Raw genomic sequence first — 26,767 nt, forward strand, 5'->3', positions numbered from 1 at the left:
GAGCACAACCACTTTCTCTGTGATTAGTCTATTTCCCCAAAACATAGATAAAAGATCAAAATACTCAACATACTCGTATAAAGATAAATATGAACCCATTTGGCAGTAAAATCAATCCTCGAACTAAATAAGAACTGATTTAACATAACCATTAAGTATCAAATACATTTAGACAGGTCAGAATAATCATTATTGTGGGCAAATGGAAGATCCCACCTGAGACAATACCCAGTCACTTAATGTATAGGGGCTGAAAGTTGGCTGGAATATCCAACCACACCATTACACAGCTGTTTGCAGGATGCGTAGTGATGAGGTAATGTATCATAATTCTCATTCTCATCTCATCCATCTTGTTTGTAAGAGACGTGGAGTTAGCTAGGAGCAGACTCGGGAGTGCTGGTCTCTACGGGTTAGCCTTTAGCCTTTAGCCTATAGCGCGTAGCCCGGCTTGCTTAGTTCCCTCTCCCTTCACCTTAACAGAGGCTTTTCCAGCCTGACTGCCGTAAATCATTGCTCTGACTTTGTGGGTAATCTGCCCCGACCACAGACAGTGAGAGTAGTTTATAGAAAAAGGCAATGTTCTCCCTGATTGTCTCCTTTGCTGTTGGTGGTCGTAAAAAGGCAGCAATATTAAAATCATCAGCCTCAGCTGTACTTTGGTTAATTAGCAATGTTAGCACACACATGACATCATCAGCAAAGTATGATTATCCACTCTGGGCCAATAAAAAATTACATTATTGAGCAAAACTTTCTATGAATCCTGTCATAAGGCTAATAATTACTGAGCTAGATGATGAGATGACAGTCCCACTGGTTGTAGCTGGTAGTTGCAGCTGAAGAGTTGCATCCTCTTGCACAACATTGACGTCATCGCACAGCAGACAGAAACAAGAACTCATTTTTCCTGAACCTCCCCCTACTGTGAACAGTTCAAGGTTTTATCACTGACTGGAGACAAGCAGTTTGCAGGATGTGGGATTTAACCAGACAGTTCCAGTGGAAGACGCTAAAGACATGTGTTGTGTGTGTGTGTGTGTGTGTGTGTGTGTGTGTGTGTGTGTGGTGTGTGTGTGTGTATCAAGGTGTTAATTCTTGCCTTCTGGTGTTTCCGAAATGTTCGGAGTCTGCAGGCCTCTGATCAAATTATAAAGTCTGTGGTGTGGTGTCTCGGCTCTCTCAAATCCTTTTTACGAACTCTCTGGGTTCCTCCAAAGAAAATTCTACAAACCCAAAAGAGTTTCTATTCTTGAGTTATGGCACAGTTGGCATCCCATAAGTGTATACGTGAGAGTCAGCCAAGTTGATGTAATTATAGTTTAGCTCCATAGTACTATAATTAGGGCCGTCCTGACACTCAGCTCCGCATGCAGGCGCACTGGTGCAGCTCTCTGAGACGTAGTCCAGACCCTGGTCCAACATGTGGGTTAGACACACTGTGGGGACACCAGCCACCAGTCAGATAGTCCTGATATATTCAAGGACGCCACTGTAAACTGTGTTTTTTTGGTGTGGTGATTCTCTTTCAGCTTTATTGCTTTCGGAAATCACATCCAAAAACTGTGAGAATAAAATGGGAGTCAAGCCTCCCCAGGGCAGGTTTGTGAATGGAGGTCAAAAGATATTGCAGGAGTTATGAAAAGGAGAACATGGAGAACACATAGTACAGAGATACAGTCTTTTTGGGGAAATGTTACTGTGTTTACCACGTTCTCAGAGTCCTCTCATATGTATCTTGTGTAGACTGAACTCCCGAGGTTGTGTGGAGAATTGGGTCCTTCTCATGCACAATGTGGGAGATTCTCCGCTCAGACGTTTTTAAAACAAAACTGAAATCTCTGCAGGGTGAGGGTGAGGGGTGGTGCAGCAGGCAGAGGCACGATGTAACATATTAACTCGGCTGCAGAGATTATGTGTTTTTGTTTACAGTACATCGACACCGGCGTCGGACCTTATCACCAAAATCTCTCTTGACATCTTCTGCAGTGTCCTCTACGTTTGTTTGGCACCGCTTTTTCATCCGGATATATTTGTTTTCTTTACTTGATTTTTGTCTGTCTCGTGTCAGAAACATCATCAGCCCACCTGATTCTGATCATGCTTTTAATCGTGACTCTGTCCTCGGCCGTGGAGTCTGCTAAAACCTAATAGTAAAAATAAAAGGAAAACTCCCGAACTGAAAAGAGACCAGGGCGGCACGGTGGAGCAGTGGGTAGCAGTTGCTTCACTGTAAGGAGATCCTGGGTTCAAACCCTGGATCAACAGAACTGACTTAGATTTATTTGGATGAAAACAGATACATGTGTCCGAGATTATACAGTAACTCTGGAAAACTACCCTGAGAGTTACAACCTTTTTAATTCCCAACTAAGGTGTAAAATGTTGCCTGAAATAAAATTCAAGTTTGCAACAAGAATCAAACTATCAACCTGAAATATGTCAATTTCTTCCCCCTGCTGAGATTTCCAGACAAAACACAAATGACATGAGCAGTGTCCTCCACGCTGGTTATGTACAAGTTCTTCTGCCACTCAGCACTTTAAATGATATTCAATCACTTTTTTGAAGAGGAATTTTACATTTTGCAAAAGAAAATGAAGAAATATTCCAAAGTAGAAAAAAAATACACACAAGGTATGAAACCGCTGGTTTGTCTTTTAATCATTTCAACATAACACATGACAACTCAAAGATACACTGTACTGTACAATAAGTCAATAGTTCTGTTGTTGTGTTCATCATCTCTTTGGATCAACCAATATACAAATCTGTCACTTTTACACTGCAGCAACTGATTGCATGTGAGATATGTAACAAAAAAGCGAGACTTCTTCTCGTTTTCTTCCTTTCTCTGAAGCACATTATTTATATAATTCTCCCTGTAGTTGATAAACTCCATGCTATATAAAATAGTGTCAGTGAATGCAAAATATTCTATTTTCGTTCACCTTATTTCACCTTTTTTTTATTCCAGACGTGGCTGTTATAGCAAGTGATAAAAAATAAAGGGCTATGTCACTAAACGAGATACACAAAGAGGTTGGAATGCAAGACTTACATTAAGCTAGAAATATATAAAACTACACGTGGATGTTGTCTGCATCAGACAGTACCCAGTTTCTTACTAAAAGCAAAAAAGAGAGGGAGAGAGAGAGAGAGAGCATTATTAAAAATCAAATCAGTTTTCAGCTTAAACTGATGAAAAAATTCCCTTAACTTTTTTTATGTTCTGCACCTACTAGTAAAGAGGAAAAGTTGAGGATAAGTGCATCCCTAGTAGGTGCAGGTCGAGGTAATGGATCTACAGCCGAGCCACAGAACAGAGCAACATGAGCATCCATCTCATATCAAGTGTTTCTGACGCGCACTGGTTTGGTGTCAGCTTTTTTTCCTGTTAGCTTGTGTATGGAAGCTTATTTCTGCCAAAAAATAAACTTCTTTTCAACTAAATGAAAAGCTTAACTTAACTATCAATTTTGATGCCATACATTTAAAATGATAAAGTAGCAGATGAGAAGTTAAAGCAAATGACTTTACTTTCCACTCACTGAATTTGCTAATGATGTCTTAGTGCGTAGTAATAGAAAACACAAATTTGACTCACTAAATCCAAATGTGTGTTTGCAAAATTTCAAAATGCTACGTCAAATCTTTGTCTTCATTACATACGTTTTTATAAACCAAATCTAAATTATGATACCAATAATATTTTTTTAATTTTAAAGCGAATTTCAATTTTGTAAATAGGGATTATTTAAAAACAGTCAATAATCTTGATTTAATACTGTATTTTATTAATTTGAGGTGATTCGTTTTTTTTCTTTCAGTAATTGGTTTCCATACACATCGGGATGGGATTGATTAATGACTGACCCAGTCCTGGGTCAATCTGAAAATAAAATAAAGACAATAGCTGTGAGTTCTGATGGTGTCGGTGTTTCCAGCCACGAGCACAGCCTGACCACACACTTTCACTTCCGTCTTAAAAAATATAAAATTATATTTGTTTATTTTTCGCCTATTTGCTAAGTTGATCCACTTCACGATGAGAAACTGACAGTGTCCTCCTCTGCAACATGGTGGCCTCAGTCACACAATCGAGTCATTAAAGCAGGAAGTTGCTCCTGTTAGCAGGGACCAGGGCGGTCTGCTTTAAGTGCTTATAATTTGGGGTCACTCCTGACACGATGTTTATTCAGTTACATTGTATATAAATGGCCTGCAGGTGTGCCTCGGTTGCAACAGTCTCAGTGGAAGCTTGTGGTCAGGTTGTGGCTTCGACGCCCCCTGACAACCATCGTTTGTCATTGCCTCAGAATAACAGACACGTCGCTGCTGCTCTCTTCAAGAACTTGGCTGCAGAGTTTGATTCTATAAATTTATGAGAAAGAAGGCAAAGCTGGTTTCCCAAAACAAAAGCTTCAGAGGGGAAGGGGCAGGGGGCTCGTATGAAGAAGGGTATTAGTGAGAAGTCTATCAAAAATACTGTTATTCTTTTGGAGAAGAGAAATACACAAAGGTTGATAAAGTCTACACATCAAACTAATGGCACATACATGTACAGGATCAATACAAAATTAAAAAACATATGAACATATAAGCTGAAATTTTAAATGAAAAAAAAAAATACTCTTTTTTAAAGGTTGAAAGTGCTAGAATTCAGATTAGCTCACAGAAACCCAGGGAGGACAAACTTAATACATGCCCAAAACTTTTCCTTAACCCTTTTTTTTAGGATTAAATTAATCTTTGTTACAAAAATATAAATGCTCAATTTGATTGCTACAAATCTGGCTTGAGCCAGGAGGATTTTTCTTAAAGACACATTTTTAAACTCATAATAAAGATCAAATTTGAATCTTGGCTCTTTTTTTTTTATATATATCAGGTAAATTTATCAGAAAGGTGCCGACAGCGAATTTATTTAGGATCAATGACAAGTTTGATCGTTTGACAAGAGTCATCATCAAAATAATGACCTTCCAGGGGGAGACTAATAAGTGTAAAATAAGGTTCAAATTAGTTCAGAACTCTGAATATAAAATCTACAATTTCAGCGATGAAGATGTGGTTAAACAGTCAGACTGTCGGGAAGCTTTTACAACATCATTGCTTGGTGATTCCGAATTTTCAGTTGCTCCAAGGGGAATATTCACCTGTCTAACAGGCAGGGGCCGTCAGCTGCTCATGGTTGGGCTTTTCATATCCTACAGTATACAAATCGGATTACAAGCAATTGTGCAAAAGTGTGAGTTTCTTCTCCCGAGGTTTTGGTAAGAAAAAAAAAATAAAACAAATAAAAATGAGGTGATGTGTTGTGTTGTTTTTCGAGGTCCTGTTTTATACAAACAGAAAATAATATATCATATGACAACAAACAAAACAAATATATGACTATGAGCGATACTGCAAGTCTCGCAGTCAGTCGCGTTTCCCCCTGCAGTGCTTTGAATGTCAAAGCCTCGGGAATTTCAGTGACTGCATTCTTCCAGATATCGCCGTATTTTCAGACCCTTTTCCTTTGACTCTACAAAGCAGCTGAGAGAAGAGGAGGAGGAGGAGGAGGAGGAGGAGGAATATGGGGGTGACTGGGTGGGTTGGGGGAGGCCGGGGCTGCTGAACACTTCATCGGGTCTGTTTGTGCATGTTTTCAGCTTGCTGTTCATCTTGCAAAAGATTGAAATGATCTAGTGGTCTACAGTTGTCGTCCATCAGCAACCGTGGCTAAAAGCAGCAATATGTATTTTATTTTTCCTTGTTTATATGCTATCTTTTTTTTTTGTTTCTTTCTTCTCTTTGTTCTTTTTCAGTCAACATTTAATGTCTGCTAAAGGCGGAGTGAGCGGGGCTCCTCCTGTGACGGAGGACGTCACAGGTGATGCAGGAGCTCGGCCCCGTGTGAACTCGTGGATATGTCACTTGTGTTTGCCATGCCACGGACAGAACAGTAGCTAAAGGAGCACCTGTTTCACTTTGAGGTTTAGGGTTAACTTTGGGCTCAGGTTTTTAAAGGCTGGTGGTGAATGGTTAAAAAGGCTCTAAACTCCGAGATATCCAAAACCACTGAGCTCGGAGTGAAACCTGCTCTGGGATTTACATATTCTACCAGATAAAGACCTACAGTCATAAATCCATAGGCCATCCACGTCAGCATCCCTACAACACAATCTAGTTCAAATCCTACTTGATTATTAAGCCACTAACAGCCGTCTATAGATATTTCCCATCCACAGTTCTGATCCACTATACTATCTCAAGTACATGTAAAGGTAAAGACTGGATATGACAGAGAAAGCATAAGGGAAAAAGCTAATACTTCATCCATTTGTTTGATCAAAAAAAATGCAAGATACACACAAATGTAAACCTGCCAGACATCATAAACATCATCACTTAGTTTTAATACATCTACCTAAAATACACCTTACTGAGATAAAAGCAATTATAATATTCATTTTTGAGATATTTCGTACACTGCAATAACATTCTTTACCACATTTTTCCTCATCTGTCACTGTTATTCTTGTTCTTTGCCATTCACATATGTCAGGGTTCACCATTAATATGATGATGATGCATCTTTTTAAAAGACTGCGTAAAGATGTGTCTGTGTTATATTCCAAAAATATAGTCTATGTTTTAGATATGTCAGGCAGCCGAGAGCCGGCTGCAGTATGTCGTTATCGAGGGAACTTTAAAAAAAAAAAAAAGATAACTGTTAGAGGGAAGACGGGTGAAGGAAGAAGAGTCCTCACAAAAGAAACCAGGTGGATTCTGGGTCTTTGAAGGAACCACGAGTCTCAGGCAGTGAAAACCTCTGGAGGACACAAGTGAGGAGACTAAAGGTTTCCTGGGGAGATTCCTAAAGGTGAAGTGCCGTCTGCTAGAAAAAAGTGCTTCTCTTGAGGAAAAGTAAAAAAAAAAAAAAAGAAGCCAGCATGATGATACAACCATGTCAACCAACTCACACACTTTCACATTTCTTCCTGTTTTTTTTTTCAAAGTGTGTGTGGGTCTCTGTGTTTGGCAGCAACCAGAGGAGGCAGGTCCTCGGTTTTTTTTCATTTCGTGAACTATTTCCATTGAAACTGACCTGACTCTAGGAGCACATCAGTTGTTCAAAGAAAACAATTAGGTCTTCTATCAAATTGTTGTTTTAATCTTGTTTGAAGAGCACTTTTTTAGAGGCACTTTTGTGGCTCGAGCCTGGCAGTTTAAGAGGAGGATTTTAGAGCAAAGGTTCAATCGTTGGCTTGATTTCTATCTCACTTCATTCCTTCACTGATCTCTTCCTCTCTGTACTCGTCATGACAGCGGCTGGTTCAAAAGTCAAGATGAGACACATTCTACAATGTTCTTACATTTGGAAAAGAAAAATAAAGTAAAACTAAATATCCACTTCAAACTATATTTTTTCTGGGTCACAACAAGACAGACAATCTTCACTAAAAAATATCTTTGACTTTTTTTAATTATTACATGATAAAGTATGCAGTACCATGCCTTTTGGCCTACTGATCCTGCCCTCTATACTACTAAATAGGGGATGGAAGGGGGATAAAAGTTGAGGTAAATGGAAATTAAAAAGGAAAGGTTAATACATCGTTATAACTATAGGATAAGGGGGGGAAAAGCCCAAATAAAAGCTGCTTCATCTTCTTTTCTCACCTTTTCATTTTTTGCTCAAAGGGGTTTCACTTCCTTTTCAGGCTCAATCAAAAGCTGCTGTGCACTTTCATTTAAGGCTTCTAAGTGTTCATTTGTTTGTTTATTAATTCAAATTCTCCAACCTTTCAATCAGGCTTTGTGAAGCGCCACACCCAAAATATCCATGCTGAGCTGAGCTGAGCTGAGCTGAGCTGAGCTGAGGCAGACATGGAGGCCGTCATGGCTGCGCAGGGCTGAGCCGAGGGCCGGCTCTCTCTCACTGGAAAGCCTGGTGGAAGCGAGGCAGTGTGGTGGTACTAAGGCTCGAGCTGAACATTGGGGGGAGGGGGTGCATGGGTCCGAGGCCCAGACCCCCACTGGAGCTCTGCTGCTCCTGAGGTTGCGGTTGCAAAGAGGTAAGAGGTGCTGCCGCATGGGGCTCGGCAGCGTGCAGAGATGAGGAGGAGGAGCAGGAAGAAGAGGAGGAGGTCGCAGATGAGGTGTAGCCCATTACCAGCCCTCCCGTGTTCATGGGGGCGCTGTAGGGGGGCAGGTTGAGGGGCAGGAACCCCAGCAGATGGGAGAAGTCCATGTTAGCAGCACACAGAGACTCAGCGATCATCGCAGGACTCTTGGACAGGAGGTGATCCCCGCAAAGCTCATCCGTCAGGCCCGAGGTGGGCTCCAGTCCGTCCTTGGGGGGCGAGGCAGCAGCGTGGGGCTCTACAGAGGAAACCGGACATGGCAAGCCACTCTGCAGATCCATGAGGAAGCTCTCCATCTCCACTTTCAAGGGCTTGTCCAGCAGGTATGAGGTAGATCCCAGCTGGTATTTGTGGGCTGGCTGGGGCTGGTGCTGCTGCTGGGGACCCGGAGACTGGTGGTGGGTAGGCAGTGGAGGGGAATGGTGGTGGTGGTGATGGTGGTGATGATGGTGATGGTGATGGGAGAGTGGGTGAAGAGGTCCAGGGGATTCCATGTGGCAGCCCATGCCCATAGTTGCAGACAAGGAACTGGGCATTAGGGACGGGTGTGGGTGACCCACCCCCGTATTAGACATTGCCTGGAGATGGTGGGGGTTGTACATGCCCATTGGAAACGGGGCCCCACTGGGGAAAGGTTTGCCCATCATTGGATCTTTGTTGGGACCCATGCCGCACATCATTGGACTGAGCTCCTCCTTCACAGAGCAGGGCGGGGATCCGGAAGCTAAAAGACCTAACATGTCTGGTGGCTCTGTCTTGATCTTCATCAGCTCCTGCGAGTGGCTCTTCTTCACATGGCGTGTCAGGTGGTCCTTCCTGCCAAAGCGCTGGGCACAGTACTGGCACAGGAAGTCCTTGCGGCCTGTGTGGACCACCATGTGCCGTCTCACATCCTTCCTTGTGTAGAAGCGACGGTCACAGTGGTCACACGGGTGTTTTTTCTCCTTGGTGCCACCTGACGACTTCCCGGAGTGGCTCTTGAGGTGCTCCAGGAGAACAGGCGTACTCTCGTAGCTCTGCATGCACACTTTGCAGGTGAGATCCCCTGCCGTGGCAGAGTGCATAGCCATATGACGCTTGTATCCCAGCTTGGTGTTGTAGTGCTTCCCACACTCCTCACACTTGAAGGCCTCCTTGTTGGGGTCATGGGTCTGCAGGTGGTTTTTCAGGTGGTCTTTGCGGTGAAACATTTTCTCACAGAATGAGCACTGATGGGTCTTCTGTGGAGAGTGTGTGGCCATATGCCTGCAAAGGAGCAAAACAGAGACTGAATGATAAAGAAGCTTTAGGACATGTAACATTCCTTAATGTTCCCTAATAACTTCCTTTCAGCCGAACCACTTGTTTTCCATATATCAAACACTCACAATGTTTCATAGTCAGGACCCCAATTTTTTTTTGATTTTGCAACTGTGTTAGCAAACAGTAGCTTAGTTACCCATCAAAAACGTACCAATCAGTATTGGCATGTTGTTTGTGTTGCCACCTGATGGATATAAGTCCAATAGTCAGCTTTGTCTTTGGTCTCCAACAACTGCTGAGGGAAATATCTGGCTCTAAATGCTGCACTGTGTTCACTAGCTTGTTGCTAACTCTTACTGTCTGCTGTTTGGAGCAGAGCTAACAAGTGAATGGTCAGTTTGTCTGAGCCTTTTCACTGAAAACAGCTGCCTGCTGCCTCTGAAAATGGTGCCAATGATGCTAATAAAGTTGTGGGTTGTGAAGCACTGAGCTGAAAGACACTATAGCTGTTTTCAGACATGACCTCACAATTGGCTCTGGACTTTCTCCAGAGTTTGCCTTTAACAACCCCCTAACCCTAACCCATAAACAACACAGCAGGAGATTCAGACAACAATACAGACATGTCGAAGCGTTCAGGTGAGGGGTGGCGCAGCCTGCAGGAGGCAGGATGTAATGTATTATTCCACTGTGGAGATCAAGTGTTTTTCATTAGCAGTGCATCAGCACTGGTGTCGGCCCTTAAACTCTCTTAAGTCAACGACTTAAGAGAGTTTTTATTTTTGCGTATTAGAAACGTCATCAACAAACCCACTCGCTCGCAATAAATCCTGCTGAGGATCTCCTGCTATGTTCTTACATGGGCTCATTCAGGCATTATCCAGATTTTTTACAAGGGGGTTGGTTGGAGTAACTCTAGAGCCCGGCGAATGTCCCTAGATTATCGGGAGTTCAGTGCATGTCTGAAAGCATCTTAACAGTATTGAGCAGAACTGCAGTGTGGTTTCTGAGGCTTTGTAACTACCATCAATCCCTTTCCCGTAGGGATCCAGGTGATCCATTGTTAGTAAAAAAATACTGATTATACTAGAATTTTTTTCGGTTAACTCATAGAAATAATTATTATTTCCTTTCTGAAGTGGCTAAATGTGGATTGCGAGAAAGCTGAAGAATCTGTGCATCACACTGTATTTCAAAGGATGTGACCTGATCAATGTGATGGAGGCTTAATACCTGAAGAGTTTGTATTTGGAGCTGAAGGCCTTGGGACAGTGTGGATGCGAGCAGCGGAAGGGTTTCTCTCCCGTGTGACTCAGGGCGTGGACCCGCAGCTTCTCCTCTGAGGCGAACAGAGCCCCGCACACCAAACACTCGTTCTCGCTCGCTCTCCCTATCTCTTCACCCTCTCCTCCCCTCTCCCTCTCTCTCTCTTTCCCCCTCTCTCGCTCTCGCTCTCGCTCTCTCTCTGTCCGTGGCAGCGGGGCGGCGCTCCCAAACAGTTTGACGGCAGTCCGTCGTCCCTCTTCCTCCAGCGTCAGTGCGGTAATACGGTGTGAGGCATCGGCGGCAGCAGCTGCCATGGCAGCCCTAGAGTGCCGCTGCCATGAAAACTCACTTGTGGCTCCCCTGCCTCGCAGGCTCAACGTGGGAAGTTGTGGGGGTTTTGTGGGAAAAGAAGGCGTCTGACAGCTCACAGGAAGGGCTGAAGATCAAGCAGTAACATGGAGGTAAGCCAAAATCTGTGATGAGATAGAGGGAACACTCTTTGACACTTATTGTTTTCAAGCTTGCAACATCGTAATACTTTAAAGCCTAAGTTTTACCTCTTATAATTCTACTTGTCTTTCTTTTGTCTCTGCACTTCCCTTCGCTCACTATGCGTCAGTCTCTCCTCTCCTTCTCTCTCCTCTTGTCTTCTCTCCTCCTCACCCAGTCCCAACAGCTATGGTTGGGGGTGAGTGGGAAATACAGCTCTGCATCTTTATTGTCCTGTGAGGAGAGAGCACACACGACGAACACAAGGTTAAAAGTGACTCCAGTCTCCCACTGGTTTACAGCTTTTAAATGAGAGTGTAATAGATTAATGTGGACAAATCAAAACCTCAGAATCCACACACAAAAAAATCGAACCTCCCCAGCCCTTAATTCAACATGCTTAGCCTGAATCATAATTCCACCTCAAAAGCAGATGTCCTCTGAGCTCACTAGGGGGAGCCGGACGACAGTCTGATGGACGTGACAGGATTAGCAAAAAAACAGTTTTGTGAATGATGACTCTCACTCACAGTCACAGCACAGTACGTCTGTTTGTATAACAGTATGCGAAGACTTAATGTAATTACACAGCCTTATCCCTCATTATGTGTGTCTTCAGATGACACCGCTGTGCACAAATGCAGCTTTGTGTGCTGTGTGTGTGTGTGTGTGTGTGTGTGTGTGTGTGTGTGCACATGTATGTACTTGTTATGAAACTGGATAAGGCTCCTGAAATCCTTAGGAAAACACACACAAGCCTCAGGGAAGAGAGAGGGTTGTGTCGGGGGTTGAACAGTGTTGTGCCACAAACTCAGACTTCCTAGAACTAGCACTACCTGTCACTCTAAATTCAACAAATTCCTGACAACAGCAGTGAAAACTGACGCAAACAAACCACAGAGTCACAAAAAAACACACACACACAGCGTAACTGAAAACTGTGTTGAAGCAGTTACTGTTGCTGTTTATTCAAATGAACCACACACACTCATGTTTCTGAACTCTCTGCCCCTCTCATCTCTGCGTTCCCTTATTTACCCTCAGTGACCTCTGCGACCCCTGCTAGCTAACACAGCAGCTAAGTCCAAGGTTGAGCGGACACAACACTGATCGCCATGTCAGCCGCGCTCCCAGCGTCAGTCACGTGAAATGAGTACCGTAACACATGTGGGCATATGTGACAGAATGCACACACACAACCACACAACCACACACACACACACACACACACACACACACACACACACACACACACACACACACACACACACACACACAGCTCTGTAATGGCATCCTTTCTGTGTGAGAGGTCAATGAGTTAAGAAAGGCAGCAAATACGCTGGAATCTGCTCTTTGCAGATGCTTGTTATTTTCACATGTTTACATAGAGATACTGTAAGCTGTAGGTGTGAACACACGTGTCTACATGTTGGTAAGTGTGGCTCAAAAATACACATATGAGCGTTGTGTGTGTGTGGTCATGTAAATGTTTTCTACACAAGATACACTTGCGTGCCGATGGCTCACGCATGTCTTTCAGTGTATGTGCATACATGTGTTTTTGTTCCCACAACGTGTGTCGTTACAGCGGTGGTTAAGAGGACCTGACACCTGTAGCGTAGTGTAATGGTCATCACCCAGCGGGGAGGGTGCAGGGGGGTGACACCCGTCCCATTGACCACCCTCAGGGAGCCCGGCTCTATTGTACAGCCTACCCACATCGCACATTCCTGGCCCGAACCATGCCGTGTTGCCCTGCCTCTCTCCTGCGCACACAACAGCACATACAACACGCAGAGTTCTGGTCACACCGAATGCAACATCATGTACCCCCCACCCCCAAAAGCCTGTATGCTCATACACACACACAAAGGCACGCACACAGACAGGCAGACACAGTACAATGAAGAGGGTCGCCACCGTCAAGTCAGAGAAATAAACCAAATGGAGCTTGACCACAAAGGAGGCACCATGACAGACCACGTGGAGATGAAACCTCACGCATGGACGCCCTCAGGCCTGAACACGCCAAAATGACTCATCCTGACCTCTGCAACATCATCATGTTTTCACTATGCACTTTCACTATTCACTACTCATCGGTAAAATTACCTTCACATCGCTGATGCTTTGTTACTACGATGCAGACAAAGTGTTACAAATAATATTCATATAAACCAGTAATTACTCATCTTGACCATGTCAAGCAGTGAATGCTGCGGTTGACACACACAAAAATCAAATGTGATTTTATGTCATGTGTTGTCAGTGAAATAAAGAACTGTAGACCACATTTAGCAAATTAGTCAAATAAAGAGAAGTAAAATGTTCTGACATTTTGACTCATATGGTAAAAGTAAAGTACTATTAACGTTAACATCAGCACAGTTCTACTGAGGTTCCGCATTAAGTCATGACAGTGACAGAGAGCCAGCACGAACAACACTGGGACAAGAAACTGAGGCAGCTAAATGGAATTCAGCCGTTGTTTGGTTTATTATTTCCACCCGTTTTAAACTCTACATAGATCTAAAACAATGAGTTATGATTAGTGTTGTATTCATGTTTCCTATACAGAGAGCTTTATCAAGTAATAAGCATTGCTTAGCTAAACCATAAATGTGGCCTGTTTTCTCATTTCAGTTTTGATGGGCCGACATCTAGACTTTACTAGTTTAGTAGCGTTGCAGTAAAAAGACAGCTTGAATCGAGTGGAATTTGATATGTATAAGTATGATGTCTAAAGGGAAATAAAATAAAATATATATAATAAAATTTCTGTCTGTTAAACAGTTTTGCTGAACAGCCTGAAAGTTATAAACCTTTTCCAATTCGGCCTTTCTGCACAAACCACTATGCCTTTATAGGGCTCAGAACATCAACTGGCCCTCTACAACTCATGGAGCTCATGATGTCTGGGCTTGGGGATCTTTCTTGCACGTGTCACTGCTGTTCACTTCGCACGCCGCTGCATGTTCCTCATTATGTTCCCTCAGTGTTGTGTTTGCAGCTCGACTGTGATATACAGCCCCATCTCCTCCACACGCACTCACGCTCCAACAGCACCAAAACCCACACGTGTCTGTACGTGACAAACATTGAAATAGAAACAACAACATTTACATAAGGTAATATTTCACATACAGTGATTCCTTTCTTTGTATTCTTGTAGTTTCCTTACTGTTGTCAGCATATATGTATTTTAAACTGTAAAATCTAAAATCTCTTCACTCGACAGTGTATGATAGGAGGGATGTTGCTCTCTGTACTTTTGCTGTGATTCTACATTTTTCTCAGCCTCACTCACACATGTGTTGAAGCGCTGGAAAGATTGAATAAAGAAATTGAATGCTAAAAACTAACAGTGTGTTTCTGTGTTTAAATTATGCTTAGCTGAACTTCAGGCTGATAAACTCATTACGTGAAGGATTAAATCTGTTGTACTAATGCAGAAGATGAGACAGAATTCATTCTCGAGAGCTGTTTAAACCTACGATCCATGCAAGTCCTACGAATATTTACATCATCAAAAGAGCCACATAACCTATTCGATTATAGGCCTCTCTATTCGCTGACTGTCCATCCCCAGGTTTTAAACAACATTCACACATACTTTGCTTTCCTTCTGAAGCGTGTGACAAACTGACAACATAAAGTTATGTTCATAGTGCTTTATAAATGGAGCTCTAACTTATTCAGCTCTAATTCTAATCGTCGAAAGTGGGGGATCAAAATAAAACGAATGGATTTTTTCACTTCAAGTAAACGACAGTGAAAACATGTTAAATATGATCTGACAGTGACTCCTCAAGCAGCTGATCGGGTTGTGAACTAATGTCCGTTGAGTTGAAGTGATTAGTCGTATGATAGTAAACTGAATATATTGGAGCCTTTGTCTGCATAAACAAGCACATTAAGGCATTCTGGGAACTATTTTCACACATCTCATGGAATAAAGGATTAATTGATATATCAAGAAAAAACTGGTGGTGAAAATAATCTGTAGCTGCAGTGCTATATGTCAGAAAAAGGTAATGACTGTGTCGCCTGTTACATAAGTCCAAACATATTATTCTGGTCGTATAGGTTCTAGGTCAGAGCACACAGTGCCTCGTAACCAGGGTTTTCCACCAGCACAAACAGCACAACTGCAGCCATTTCCAACCACTAATCACACTTCACCCTCCCAGTAGTGATCACAAAGTATCCAGCACACTGCTGCACCAGGGAGCTTCATTCCAAAATGGCAGATGCCGCTACGGCAAACACTCCACAGCACATTCACATGGAACCTCTGCTTACTTCCCCTAATCAAAAACTTTGAAAGCAGAATTGAACTGCCACTTTCCAACCGCCCGGGTGTCTTTGGTTTCTGTCCTGGATGAAAGAGCTTCCACATTCCTTTCCTGAGGGGTCAGAGGTCAGCCTCTGCACTGCCTGCCTGCCCGCCCGCCACGGCTCCCGCATGCTGAGTGAGTGGTATTAACCCCTTCACTGCCCCCAAAGCCATCACGCAGCAACATGGGAGACGGGCTTCAGTGTTTGCGAGACTCTTCATGCTGCTGATGGCCACAGTGCAGAGCCAAACCAGGCTAGACCCGAGCAGGCCGGTATCCTCTGCAGGACCACGGCCCACATGGCAGGACGCTGTGGCTACAGAAGCTTCTTGACTTAACTATACGAACAAACTAAATATAGCAAGTGAGTTCATCATGCGGAGCTTAGGTGACAACAGCCGCACTCATAGGGAGGGGGAGTGCTCTGGGGGGTGAACATGTTGCAACAACATTTGAGCTAAATAATAGAAAATGTCATGAACCTTGTGAAAAACTTCTGATTTATCAAAATGCAATGCCTCTAAATTACTCAAAATTATTGATTCACCAAAAACATTTTAAGTAACGACATTCATTTGTTGCCTGGTTTGAAAAGTGCACATGTAACTACTCGTGTTGTAAATGTGTCGATCATTTTTTTAAACAATTACATCGAAGCACTAAAATGTTCTTTCTCAGACGTGGTGTGTTGTCAGTGTATTGTTGTTTCAACTTTTATTAGAAATCAAATGTATGGTTTTCAACACACATTTCTGTTTAGTGCTTCTTTTGTGGCATATTTTGTATATTTGGTCTTGTGTGTGACTTATTGCCATTGCATAATAATAATAATAATAATAATAATAATAATAATAATAATAATAATAATAATAATGAAATAGATTCTCAGGGGATTTCCTCCTTGGTCAGTCTCTGAGGGAGACAGTAGTGAGGTAAACGAGCGAGGGATAAAGGGATAAAGAGGAAAAAAGGGAGGGAAAACAGGATTCATTTGCAGTGGTGGAGTCAGGGGTCTTTGCACCAGTCAAGTGACTCCAGAGAGAGGTGCGGGAAGGGGGTAGGGAAGCTTGGGGAGTTGGTGGTTGGGGGGGGGCAGGGTGGTGGTGTAGGTCATGCTTTACTAAACACATTGACCAGAAGTGGCAGATGACGACAGCGTGGCCGCCACCAACTCACTTCAGACAAGTCCAAAAACATTTCCAGCAAAACTCATTTCTTTAAATATTATATTATATTATATCAGATGAGATTATTCGATTTTTGGGGTGAATTGGGCTCACTACTCAACATGGAACAATTACATTTCTGGTTCTCGTGATGGATAAATAATTTAACACTTCATTCATTGTCAAAACATTTGGAGGATTGTTTTTTCAATCAAATAATTAATCAGTAATTAATTGATAGAACAAGGAAATGTGTCCCGTCCAACTTTTTAGATTAAGGAACAAAAATAAACAATGTTGTCTATCAATAAATAATTAAGTTGACAAATCATGTATTAATCATTTTCACACTTTGGACTTCCACACTTCATTGCATGTGCACAACATTTACAGAAGAGCAAAAGACTAAGTTGATTAATTCATAGAAAAAAAAAAAAACTTATTTGGCCACAATTTTGATAAGCCATGTATTCTTCAAATGAATTACCAACCACACAGGTGACACATGTGTTTACAGCTTCTCACATGTGAGGACTTTGTTATCGTGCTTTGGTTTAGTTTTATTCACTGAATTATTAACCTAAACAATGATCAATACTGAAAGTAATTGGTAGAGGCAGTCACATTTAGAGAACAGCTCTGGTGCTTCAACGAAAGGAACTTGCAGGAGAGCGCAACCTGTAAATAAACAGGGTTTTAAAAGCACTTTTTAATTGGCAGCGTGCCGTAATTAATTACTGTCCAATAGAAATGATTTTAATGTAGATATTTTTGTGAATGATTGAATGAAGACTGTGTCATTATTATGTGATTTAAAATGACTTACAGGGCGAATTTATTATCCTTTAACTTGGCAGCAGGCCTGAGTTTTGTTCCGCACCAACAACACAGCTCAAACTCTCTGTCTGTTTCAACCTCCGTCTCTCTGCCTCCATCCTTCCTCCCACCTCCCCTCCTCCACCCCCAGGTTTCAGTTCCTCTTCAGTGTGTTTTCTGACCCGGGGTGCAGCTCTGCACACGGAGGGGCGGATGGAGGGGTGGAGGGGGAAGAGGAAGGAGTCCTCGCCCACAGCCAGAGCTCAGCTCTGCCAATGCCAAACCCTCACCCATCCCGACAGTTAGTCCCAGCCGCCACATCGCGCCGGGATGTGGCCGTGAAACCAGAACTGCTGCCCTGGCTAAACATAGCCCAGGCTGTGGTCTGTTTGGAGGGTGTGTGTGGGGGGGGTCAGGCAGGGCTCATCTAACTGTCACCAGGGAACACCTTTACTTCACCACTGCACGGACTTCTTCTCCTGACTTCACCCTGACACTTCCACCCAGTGAAAATGTTCCTTAATTGTTCCGATAATGGCCACTGGTTTCCAACATTAAACTGATCCTCTGACTGAACACTAGCTGCACACGAAGCGGTGGATTTTTGACATATAAAGAAGTAGAAACAGTGTTTTGCTTGGAATAAATAAATAGAATAATTAGATACTGTTTGCTGCTGGTGTCTGGGGGTTCTGTGAGCATTTGAATCATTCCATAGTTCATTACTGAGCTATTATGGTTTATAAATGTACACCAGTTTGTCATCAAGCGTGATGTGGGATGGAAACCTCCAAATATCAGAAAAAATATGTAGCATGAACAGTGAGTCACTAGAAACTATTAAATGGATATTCCTGCAGCGATGAGAGGTTTATTATTATTATTATTTATTTTAAATATTTACTATGACAGGTTACATGCAATTTGTATGGGGAAATAAGGTCTGCTGTTGTTTGGTATAAACTCAAATTTGAAAGATAATGTCTCAAGAAAAACAGCTACAGTGAAGAGACTAATGTTGAATTAAAAGAAGTCACAGTTATATTCACGTGTAATTCTATTAAACAAAGACAAGGGAAATGTTAATTGTCTGAGGAGAATGGGTGTTTTTTGTTCCAGGTGAGATTGATGGCAGCATCAATTTCAAATATTATTATTGATCATTATACAGTGATTAAAGGCCTAAACTCCTTGATAAAATGCCAATATCTATGAGGATTAGACACAAGACTCCAGCCACTTGATTTAAAACCAAATGTACTTGCGCCCATGTGAGTGCCCATTGGAGTGTTACTCTTACAATGAGGTGTGGTCAGGCACCATTTCAATAGTGAGGCGGAGGAAAGGATGGAAATGATGAAAAGGATGGAACGTATTACCAACACAAGCCTCACGGGTATCTGAAGGGCACATTATGAAGACATTTGTCTATAGTACACAATGCGTGGACACACAGGGGCGCACAGCAGATGGTAGATGGTCTTAGCAGATCGCCTCCTCTGTCCAGAAGCCTTATCTCTTACCACCTGGCAAATCAACCATTATAGTCCCAATCCAGTAAGATGAAACCTGGCTTTTAAAGGCCAGGTTTACTGGGACATTATATATAACCCTTGTGAACCTGCCACTGTCACCTTATTTACTACTAGCAAAAGTGGATTTGGATGCAGCCTAAATACACTTTACACCATGTGCTTAGATTGTTATTATGGAGCCAAGCAGCTGTGTAAGTTACAAATTTAACATGCTCATAAAAACTCATGATAAGGAAAGGTTTACGGACTTATATTAGCCTGAAACAGCATTGGCAAGTGTTGTATTGTACATGTGTATATGTCTCTCAGGTGGTCAAACCACAGAGCAATTGGCTGACCCCCAGGCAGATGAATATGTGACTCCAAAGCAACAATCAGGCATTCATCAAGAGTACATTACATTCATAATTCTACATTGCAATGATGTTTAGATAGCATTTAAACATACGAATGTAATCAACAGAAAAGCCGGTGTTAAGGACTCTGTGAAGGGCACTGCACAAAAAACCACAGCACAGTGAGAGTGTAGCCTAAGACGTCATACGGACACATTCAAGTTAACGTATGACAACACCGCTAAACTTGGAGAAGAGAAGGAGATGTGCTTCAGGGCGAAGTGCAAACACATGTTTATATCTCCAAAACAAGATGATCTACAGAGAATGTGAGGTCACAGCCATCCATCTGCAGCACAACAGAGGAACACATTGATGGTGCAGCCGAAGGCATCAGCCACGGTATCACTAGTAAATCTTCTACAAACTGTCAACACACAAATGTTTGTGGTACAAGACACAAAAACAGACACAGACGATGGCACAAAGGCACAGTATGACGGTGGAAGTGTATATTACACATTAACGTGCATTATTTGTGTGCGTGTGTGTGCGTGCGTGCGTGCGTGCGTGCGTGTGTGTGCATTTCTGTGTGTGCTATGTTGAGCTGGTGAGGAGGACGCAGGGGTCAGTCAGGTTGTTGGAGGTGACACTGAGTCCACTCTGCCCATTTTACACTGGGCGTGTCTGTTAAGCCATTTTCAGACATGACCTGTGGGTGAAATGCGGAGAATTGGCTATGTTGTTTACCCAGAGTTTGCCTTTCACACATGCACAGCTGGTGGTTCTCTGCTCAGACGTGTTCACAACAGCAACAAATCCTCTGCTTTATTCAGGCGAGAGGTGGAGCCGCCGGGTGCAGCAGGCAGAGGCAGGAAGTGACGTATAAACTCAGCTGCGGAGATCCCATTTTCTGCACAACACACAGACACCTGTGTCGGTCCTCATCCCCGCAAACTCTCTTGACATCTTGGTCGGTGTCTTCTACATGTGTGTGTCACCGCTTTTTCACTCGGAGATATTTCTTTTCTTTTTGTTTTTCATTTTTGCATCTGTCACACGTTAGAAGCATCATTTATAAATATAAATATTAAAATAGTCATCATCAATTTCTTTTAAAATAATGTTTGGTCACTTGTTCAACTATCCAAGGTGCCTGACAAGATGTATTCCCATGTTCGTAAATTTGATAAGGAAAAAGCAGCGGGTTAGCCGTCATTTTTATATGTTAACAAATTGCAAAATCACAAAATGTCCAGCCCCCCACAGATGCTGTTTCCAGAAATACAGAGTGGTTGTTTTCAGCATGTCCTGCATTAAAGGACTGAAGATTAATAATAATAAACATAAATTATCCCTATGTGCTGATGATATAATCCTATATATTACTGACCCAGGAAATTCAATACCAATCTCTCTGTGGTACGATAGAATAATTTGAAAAATATTCACGATATAGAATAAACTTTAATAAATCCAATACCTGTCTCCTACATACGACACCAACAGGAAACAATTATAAGTCTTTTCCTTTTCACTGGACGCCACAAAGTTTAAAACATTTGGGAATAAAAATTACACCACATTACGCTAATTTGCTAAAAGAAAACTATATCCCCTTAAAAGATCAAAATGGATTTGTGTAAATGATCCACTCTACCACAGTCCCTGTTAGGAAGAATACATGTAGTAAGGACGAATGTTCTTCCAAGATTTAATTTCCTTTTTCAAATGTTGACATGATTTTTTCAACTCTCTTAAATGTTTAAACTTGGGTATAAAACAATTTAAAGATTTGTTTCATACAAATATGCAATTAAAAGCCTTCATTGACTTAAAATCAGATCATGGTAATCCAAACATTTTATGACCTTCAATCTAAAGGACGTCATTCATCTTTACAGCCCTTATTGAAGATTTGGGGGGGGGGGGAATTTAGGGATGGTCTTGGATGAAAATATTTGTCTAAGCATATGTGAAAGAATGCATTTCTCATTTACAAGTAACAAAATCAAGGAATCCAACTTCAAATCCATACATAAATTCTATCTTACTCCTACAAAGACGCATACGATTTCCAAAGAACATTTACAAACTAGAGAAGGAACAGTTATGCATCTATTTTGGCAATGTGACCTGTTAAAATCAATTTTGTAGATAGAATTTGATTTAAACCCCTGTTTATATGTATTAAATGTAATGTGTGGTCTCCATTGAGATGATTAAAAATGCTGATTATTTATTACAATAAAATGTTTTGCTAAGAAATGCATACTTTTATTTTGGAAAAATGAATCTCCTCCAACCTTGAAGCTGTTTTTGGATCAAATGTTGCCATTAGAGAGATTAACTCTGGAGAAGTGGAGACTTTTGGTCACCACTATTTTCTCACTTGGAAAACCTTTCTAGAGATGTTGAATAATGGACATGGAAACTTTTTGACCCTGACAACATACACCATAAACTATTATTAATATTAATATTAATATTAATATTATAATAATAACTTTTTCTGTCTTTCTTTCTTTGGGCTGTCTTCTCTACCTGAGTGCATGGGGTGGGATGAAGGTTATGAATGACTCAGTGTACCTGTAAGCTTGTAACCTAGTTACCTATTCATTGTGGCCATTGTACACTTATATATAAATAATAATAAAAATATATTTTTATTAAAGTGCTCTTTAGTGTTACATTAACACTGTCACATTTACTGTGCATAAATAAATACAACAAATTGGAAAAACTTCCCAAAACAAAAACTTATTTTTGCAGCACCAACTCATTGTCCCACTTTCATCCCCCTCCTCCTCTGTTTCTTCTGCTTATTCTCCTCCTTCGCCTCCATTCTGTCCAACCCTCTGTCCCTCACGCCTCCTCTTCTTTCTGCCCTGCATGCCAGTTCAAACACCCAGAAATCAGCCATGCACTCCTCATCTTTCCCTCTTGTCTCTTGCTGTTTCCCTTCCTTCCTCTCCTGCTGTGGTCGCCGCAGACGGCACGCGTTTGGGAGGCACCTATCAAAATAAGCAGTCTGTAGTTTCATGCCTTCCACTGTGCATGTGCTGCTAGTGTGTGTAAGCTGGCACACACTGTAGAACATCTCCCACCAACATTAAACCACATCAAAGTCGAATGTCGTGTTAGCAAAAACACAAAAGAGCAACATTATCATCATCATTATCGTCATCCTCATCATCCTCATCATTATCATCATCATCATCATCATCATCAAGCCACGACTGTCCTGCTTATCATCATCAGCCTCACTTCTCTTTCTCTATGTCCCTCCTTCGTTCTGTTAGTCTCTCTCCAAGGCCCAGGCGGGGACCATGAGACCAGGGGAGACATCTGTGTAACACACATCCTTCCTTTAACGACTGTTGGGGTTTGGTTGAGACAAATTAGAAAATTAACTGGCTCCACAAACCAAGATCTACAGGGCGTCTGTATTGACGCTAATTTAATATCAACCACAGTTGGTGGTGGCTGTTCTTTGAAGAAACTCTGAAGGTGCATGTGCATGTAGTACACACATCATCCTCCTATGTGCTACTTTGTGCAGACTTCAGTAGAACAAGCAAAGGCCGAATAACAAGGGGTTTTCTTAATGGCAGTATCAGGCGAAGCAGGATTTGTGTGCATGTGTGTGTGTGTGTGTGTGTGTGTGTGTGTGTGTGTGTGTGTGTGTGTGTGTGTGTGTGTGTGTGTGTGTGTGTGTGTGTGTGTGTGTGTGTGTGTGTGTGTGTGTGTGTGTGTGTGTGTGTGTGTGCAGAGGTGATTCTGGGGAAAGCCCTTCTGGCAGGGAGTCCTGACCGTGACACGGAGCTCCACAGCAGCCGGAGATGTGGGCACAGTGCCAGTGGGCGTCACGCCAATTGCCCTCCCTCTCTCTCTCTTTCTCTCTCTCTCACTCACTCACTCTCCATCATGTTTAAAGAGCAGGGCTTTTACGGACACTGCAAACTTGCACACTTTCCCACAACCACTGGGTTCCCCACTTGCTGTATATACAGTAAACATATCCAATAATCACTGTATTAAACATGAATACATATTGGGTCCACAATTAGAATACAGACAGCTGATGACAGCAACAAAGTTAAATGGGCAATCAGAGGATTTTATATTGTTATCCTTCTTGAAGATGTCCAAACCATTTTATAAATCATAGCTATTTTATGACATATAATCTTGGTCAGGTCAATAATGTGGAGCCACACGATATGTTCACGAACCAGAATGATTGTGTGTGACATGTGTGAAAAACAATTCAGCGTGAGTTGTGTCAGTGGTTCGGCGCTGTCTGCACTGTCAGATGTTTCTCAAAGCAAAGTTACCAGCACTTATGAAGGTGATATGACAAAGTGTTTCACTCGGTACATCCTGCGCTAAAAGCAACAATGGAAATGGAAAGTAAGTCAGGTTCTATCTATCGCTAATGAAATGATTGGCCATTACTAAGCACTTAAAAAGGTGACATGATATTATGACCTTATAAAGTCGATCCGTCTGTCTGCAACCAGTGGTCCATATGAAACAGATACATAGGAACGCCATCAGTCTCTTTTTTGGTCTCCTCCAACTCAAAAGGGAACTATCTGGCTCTTCGGCTGCCACAAGCTCCACTATGTTCACCAACGGCTGTCTGTCTGTCTTAGAGAGGTAGTGAGTAGTGGGTTTATCAGAGTGGTGAGGCTGAATTAAAGCCAAAACAATGAGCTGAAAGATTCTAAAAGTAAAGCTACAGGGGAACTGGTTCATCACCAGGAGCTACCTATTTCATAATACACACAGTTATACCATCCATTGTTGGAGAAGAAATGATAAGAGCAGCTTAATATTTAAGAATTTTCCAATAATTGATGTCCATGACAGTGACCTGGCTTGTAATCAACAGGGCTAAGCTACATACTAGCAGCCACCAGAACGGAGGAGTATTTTCTACAGTGGGGTATTTTACTTTTACTTGTGTACAAAATGGGCATCCATAACTGACTTTAAAGTTCTTCATATTGATATTATTATAAAATTCATAAATTAGTGTGTCTGCGTATGATATTATATATAGCTCTTATTTCTTCTCCCGTCCCTCTTGTGAGATAAATCTTGATCTTTTTAAGATTTTCTCAGGATTCACAGTTTCATCATAGCTCATCATTTTCTACACCAAAGCAAATGAGTGCAGGAAATCATTTATGTGTATTTGTTTTCTGTGTGTGTATATATGTGTGTGTGTGTGTGTGTGTCATTGTATTGTTTGGCGATTCTTCACACTCTTGAACATTTTGTTCTCTTGCTGTTACACTTAATAACTGTTTCACAGCCCCTGTTCAGCTTTTGGCTGAGGTTCTATTTCATGTCCTGATTTAAATGTAGACTGGCGTATGTATGATGCTATTATTTGCATTTCCCCTATTTCCACAGCCATTGTACTAAGATAAAGAAATGGTCTTTTCAACTGCATACTCCTCAACAAGCAAAACGCACACACTGATGATTTAGTTGCTCTGGTTGGAACATATGAAGCCTGTGGTTGGTGGGAGCCAGTCCATCCAGCCACTGGGACTCGGACACTTTTGTTTCCCGTGGCTGCCACCGGCTCTCTCTGAATCAGATGGGGTCAGCAACAAACAATCTCTAAGTTTGGCAACGTCAGCTCAGCTTAAAACAACAGGCATTGTTTGACGGGCTTTTGTTTACAGAAATCTACAGGTTTAAACAGACCCCCACAGCCTTTACCCCTTTTTTTCCTCTTTCCTTACCCTCTCTCATTCTACAGCTGATTTTCCTCTGGTTTGTTTCTTGTTTGCTGGAAGCCCCCGCGCCCAACCACACTCCCTCTTTACCCAGTCTCTATGTGTTTTTGTAAAGGATGTTCAGGGTTATGGAAGGGAAAAGGAGGAAAGTAGTGCGTGTGTTGGGGGTTAAAGGTAGAGACTTGTAAAAATAACATTCTTGCATAAACAGGGCCTTGAAAAATGGGCAGTGGGCAGCTCGCATTCCTCAAATTTTTTTGAAACTTGATCACGTTGCGAGAATCGGGGGGGCTGCAGGCACCTCCAGCAGATGACAGCCGTGCGACAAGCGAGGAGGGAAGGAGAGAGATACACACTGAGAAAGAGAAAGAAAGAGAGACAACATAACAAGAATGAGATGAAAAGAGAAGAGAAAGCAAACAGCTGACCGGAAAAGAGTGAAAAAGACAACGAAGGGCAGAAAACAGCAGCTGCTGCGTATTTCAGTCCAAAACAGCAGTTTGATATTTTGTGCATTGGAGACAAAAATCACCTCAATCAGCGAACGTAGTTCACTGCAATAAATGGCATTACACAGTGACGCCCCAGATTCACAGGCCTGACAGAATCATATTAGACCAGGCATCCGTTCTGGTGCTGCAGTGACATGGAGGGAGTCTCTTCTCTCCAGTGTCAGAGCTCACAGATGAGTCTTTGTACTGGAGCAGAACAGTACCTACTGGGTAAGCGAGCCACGCAGTCTGGACACAAAGGAAGAGGAAGCTACAGTAGATCCACAGCAAAACCTGTGCAGCTATAGAGCTGAAGCTAACTATCTGTATTTGTTTTCTTAATTGATTGCTTTTCCTGTAAATATTTAAAATTTGAGATGATTGATTGTCATAGAAGTGGGTTCATTTTCAGATTTATAGGTTAATCGAGTATAGCTGCTTTCAGACATACATTGAACGCCGGATAATCTCCTGACATTCTCTGGAGGGGCTGTATGTGTGAACACAAATGTTCACGTAAGAGGTTCCAGATTTTCTCCTGAGTTGTTCCTGCCAGCGCCTGGTAAAAGCTCAGGATAATGTCTGAGTGAGCCCATGTAAGAAAACAGCAGGAGATTCTCTGATTCACAGCGAGCATGTGGGTGAGTTGGTGATTTTCGAAAAACACACAGCAGGCACAAAACTGAAAAGGATACAAATATGTCAGGATGAAAAAGCGGAGCCATACATGTAGAAGACACAGAGGAAGATGTCAAGAGAGCGTTTGATGATAAGGGCCGACACTAGTGCCAATCTGCTGGAAACAAAAACACATCAACTCCGTGACAGAATTAACTGTGTGACAGGCAACCTCCGGAGAAAGTCCAGACCCAATTGTGAGGACATTCTTCGGAGTTCACGTCTGAAAACATCTTCCCCTGACTGACACTAAATGACACCAGGCATGGCGTGACATGAAATCCACTTGCTATGTCAGTGTCATTGTAAAACCCTGTGTTTCCTCTTCCTGCCACCTTTCTTAAGTCTCTGCCAACACAGTGTTTATGCCACAGAAGCCCTGGCCTCATGTTACCTCTGTAATAAATGGTCCCAAAGGGTTACACACAGTGTGGCCCTCACAGCTGAGGTATCAGAATAGTAGGATTGCTCTATAGCTTTATAAATCAAATACCACTTGATTAAGAACATTTTGTGTAGAT

At 42.2% G+C, this 26,767-nt stretch overlaps 1 protein-coding gene across 4 annotated transcripts in view; it reads right to left on the reverse strand.

Moving 5' to 3' along the window:
- Positions 1–2,638: 2,638 nt before the first annotated feature.
- plagl2 (pleiomorphic adenoma gene-like 2) overlaps positions 2,639–26,767 on the reverse strand; it is a 42,170-nt gene continuing 18,041 nt past the window's right edge. For 2 of the 4 annotated variants that reach the window (XM_035158902.2, XM_035158903.2), the window contains exons 2-4: positions 11,201–11,366; positions 10,611–11,116; positions 2,639–9,380 (exon numbers count right to left, since the gene is read on the reverse strand). In XM_035158902.2, the coding sequence (XP_035014793.1) occupies positions 7,928–9,380; positions 10,611–10,957 (1,800 nt within the window). In that variant the 5' untranslated portion in view covers positions 10,958–11,116; positions 11,201–11,366 and the 3' untranslated portion in view covers positions 2,639–7,927. The remainder of the gene's footprint in view (positions 9,381–10,610; positions 11,117–11,200; positions 11,367–26,767) is intronic. The other 2 variants (XM_035158907.2, XM_035158908.2) reach the window with 2 other exon arrangements.

This window comes from Hippoglossus stenolepis, chromosome 6 (assembly GCF_022539355.2).
Source record: "Hippoglossus stenolepis isolate QCI-W04-F060 chromosome 6, HSTE1.2, whole genome shotgun sequence".
Classification (NCBI taxonomy): domain Eukaryota; kingdom Metazoa; phylum Chordata; class Actinopteri; order Pleuronectiformes; family Pleuronectidae; genus Hippoglossus; species Hippoglossus stenolepis.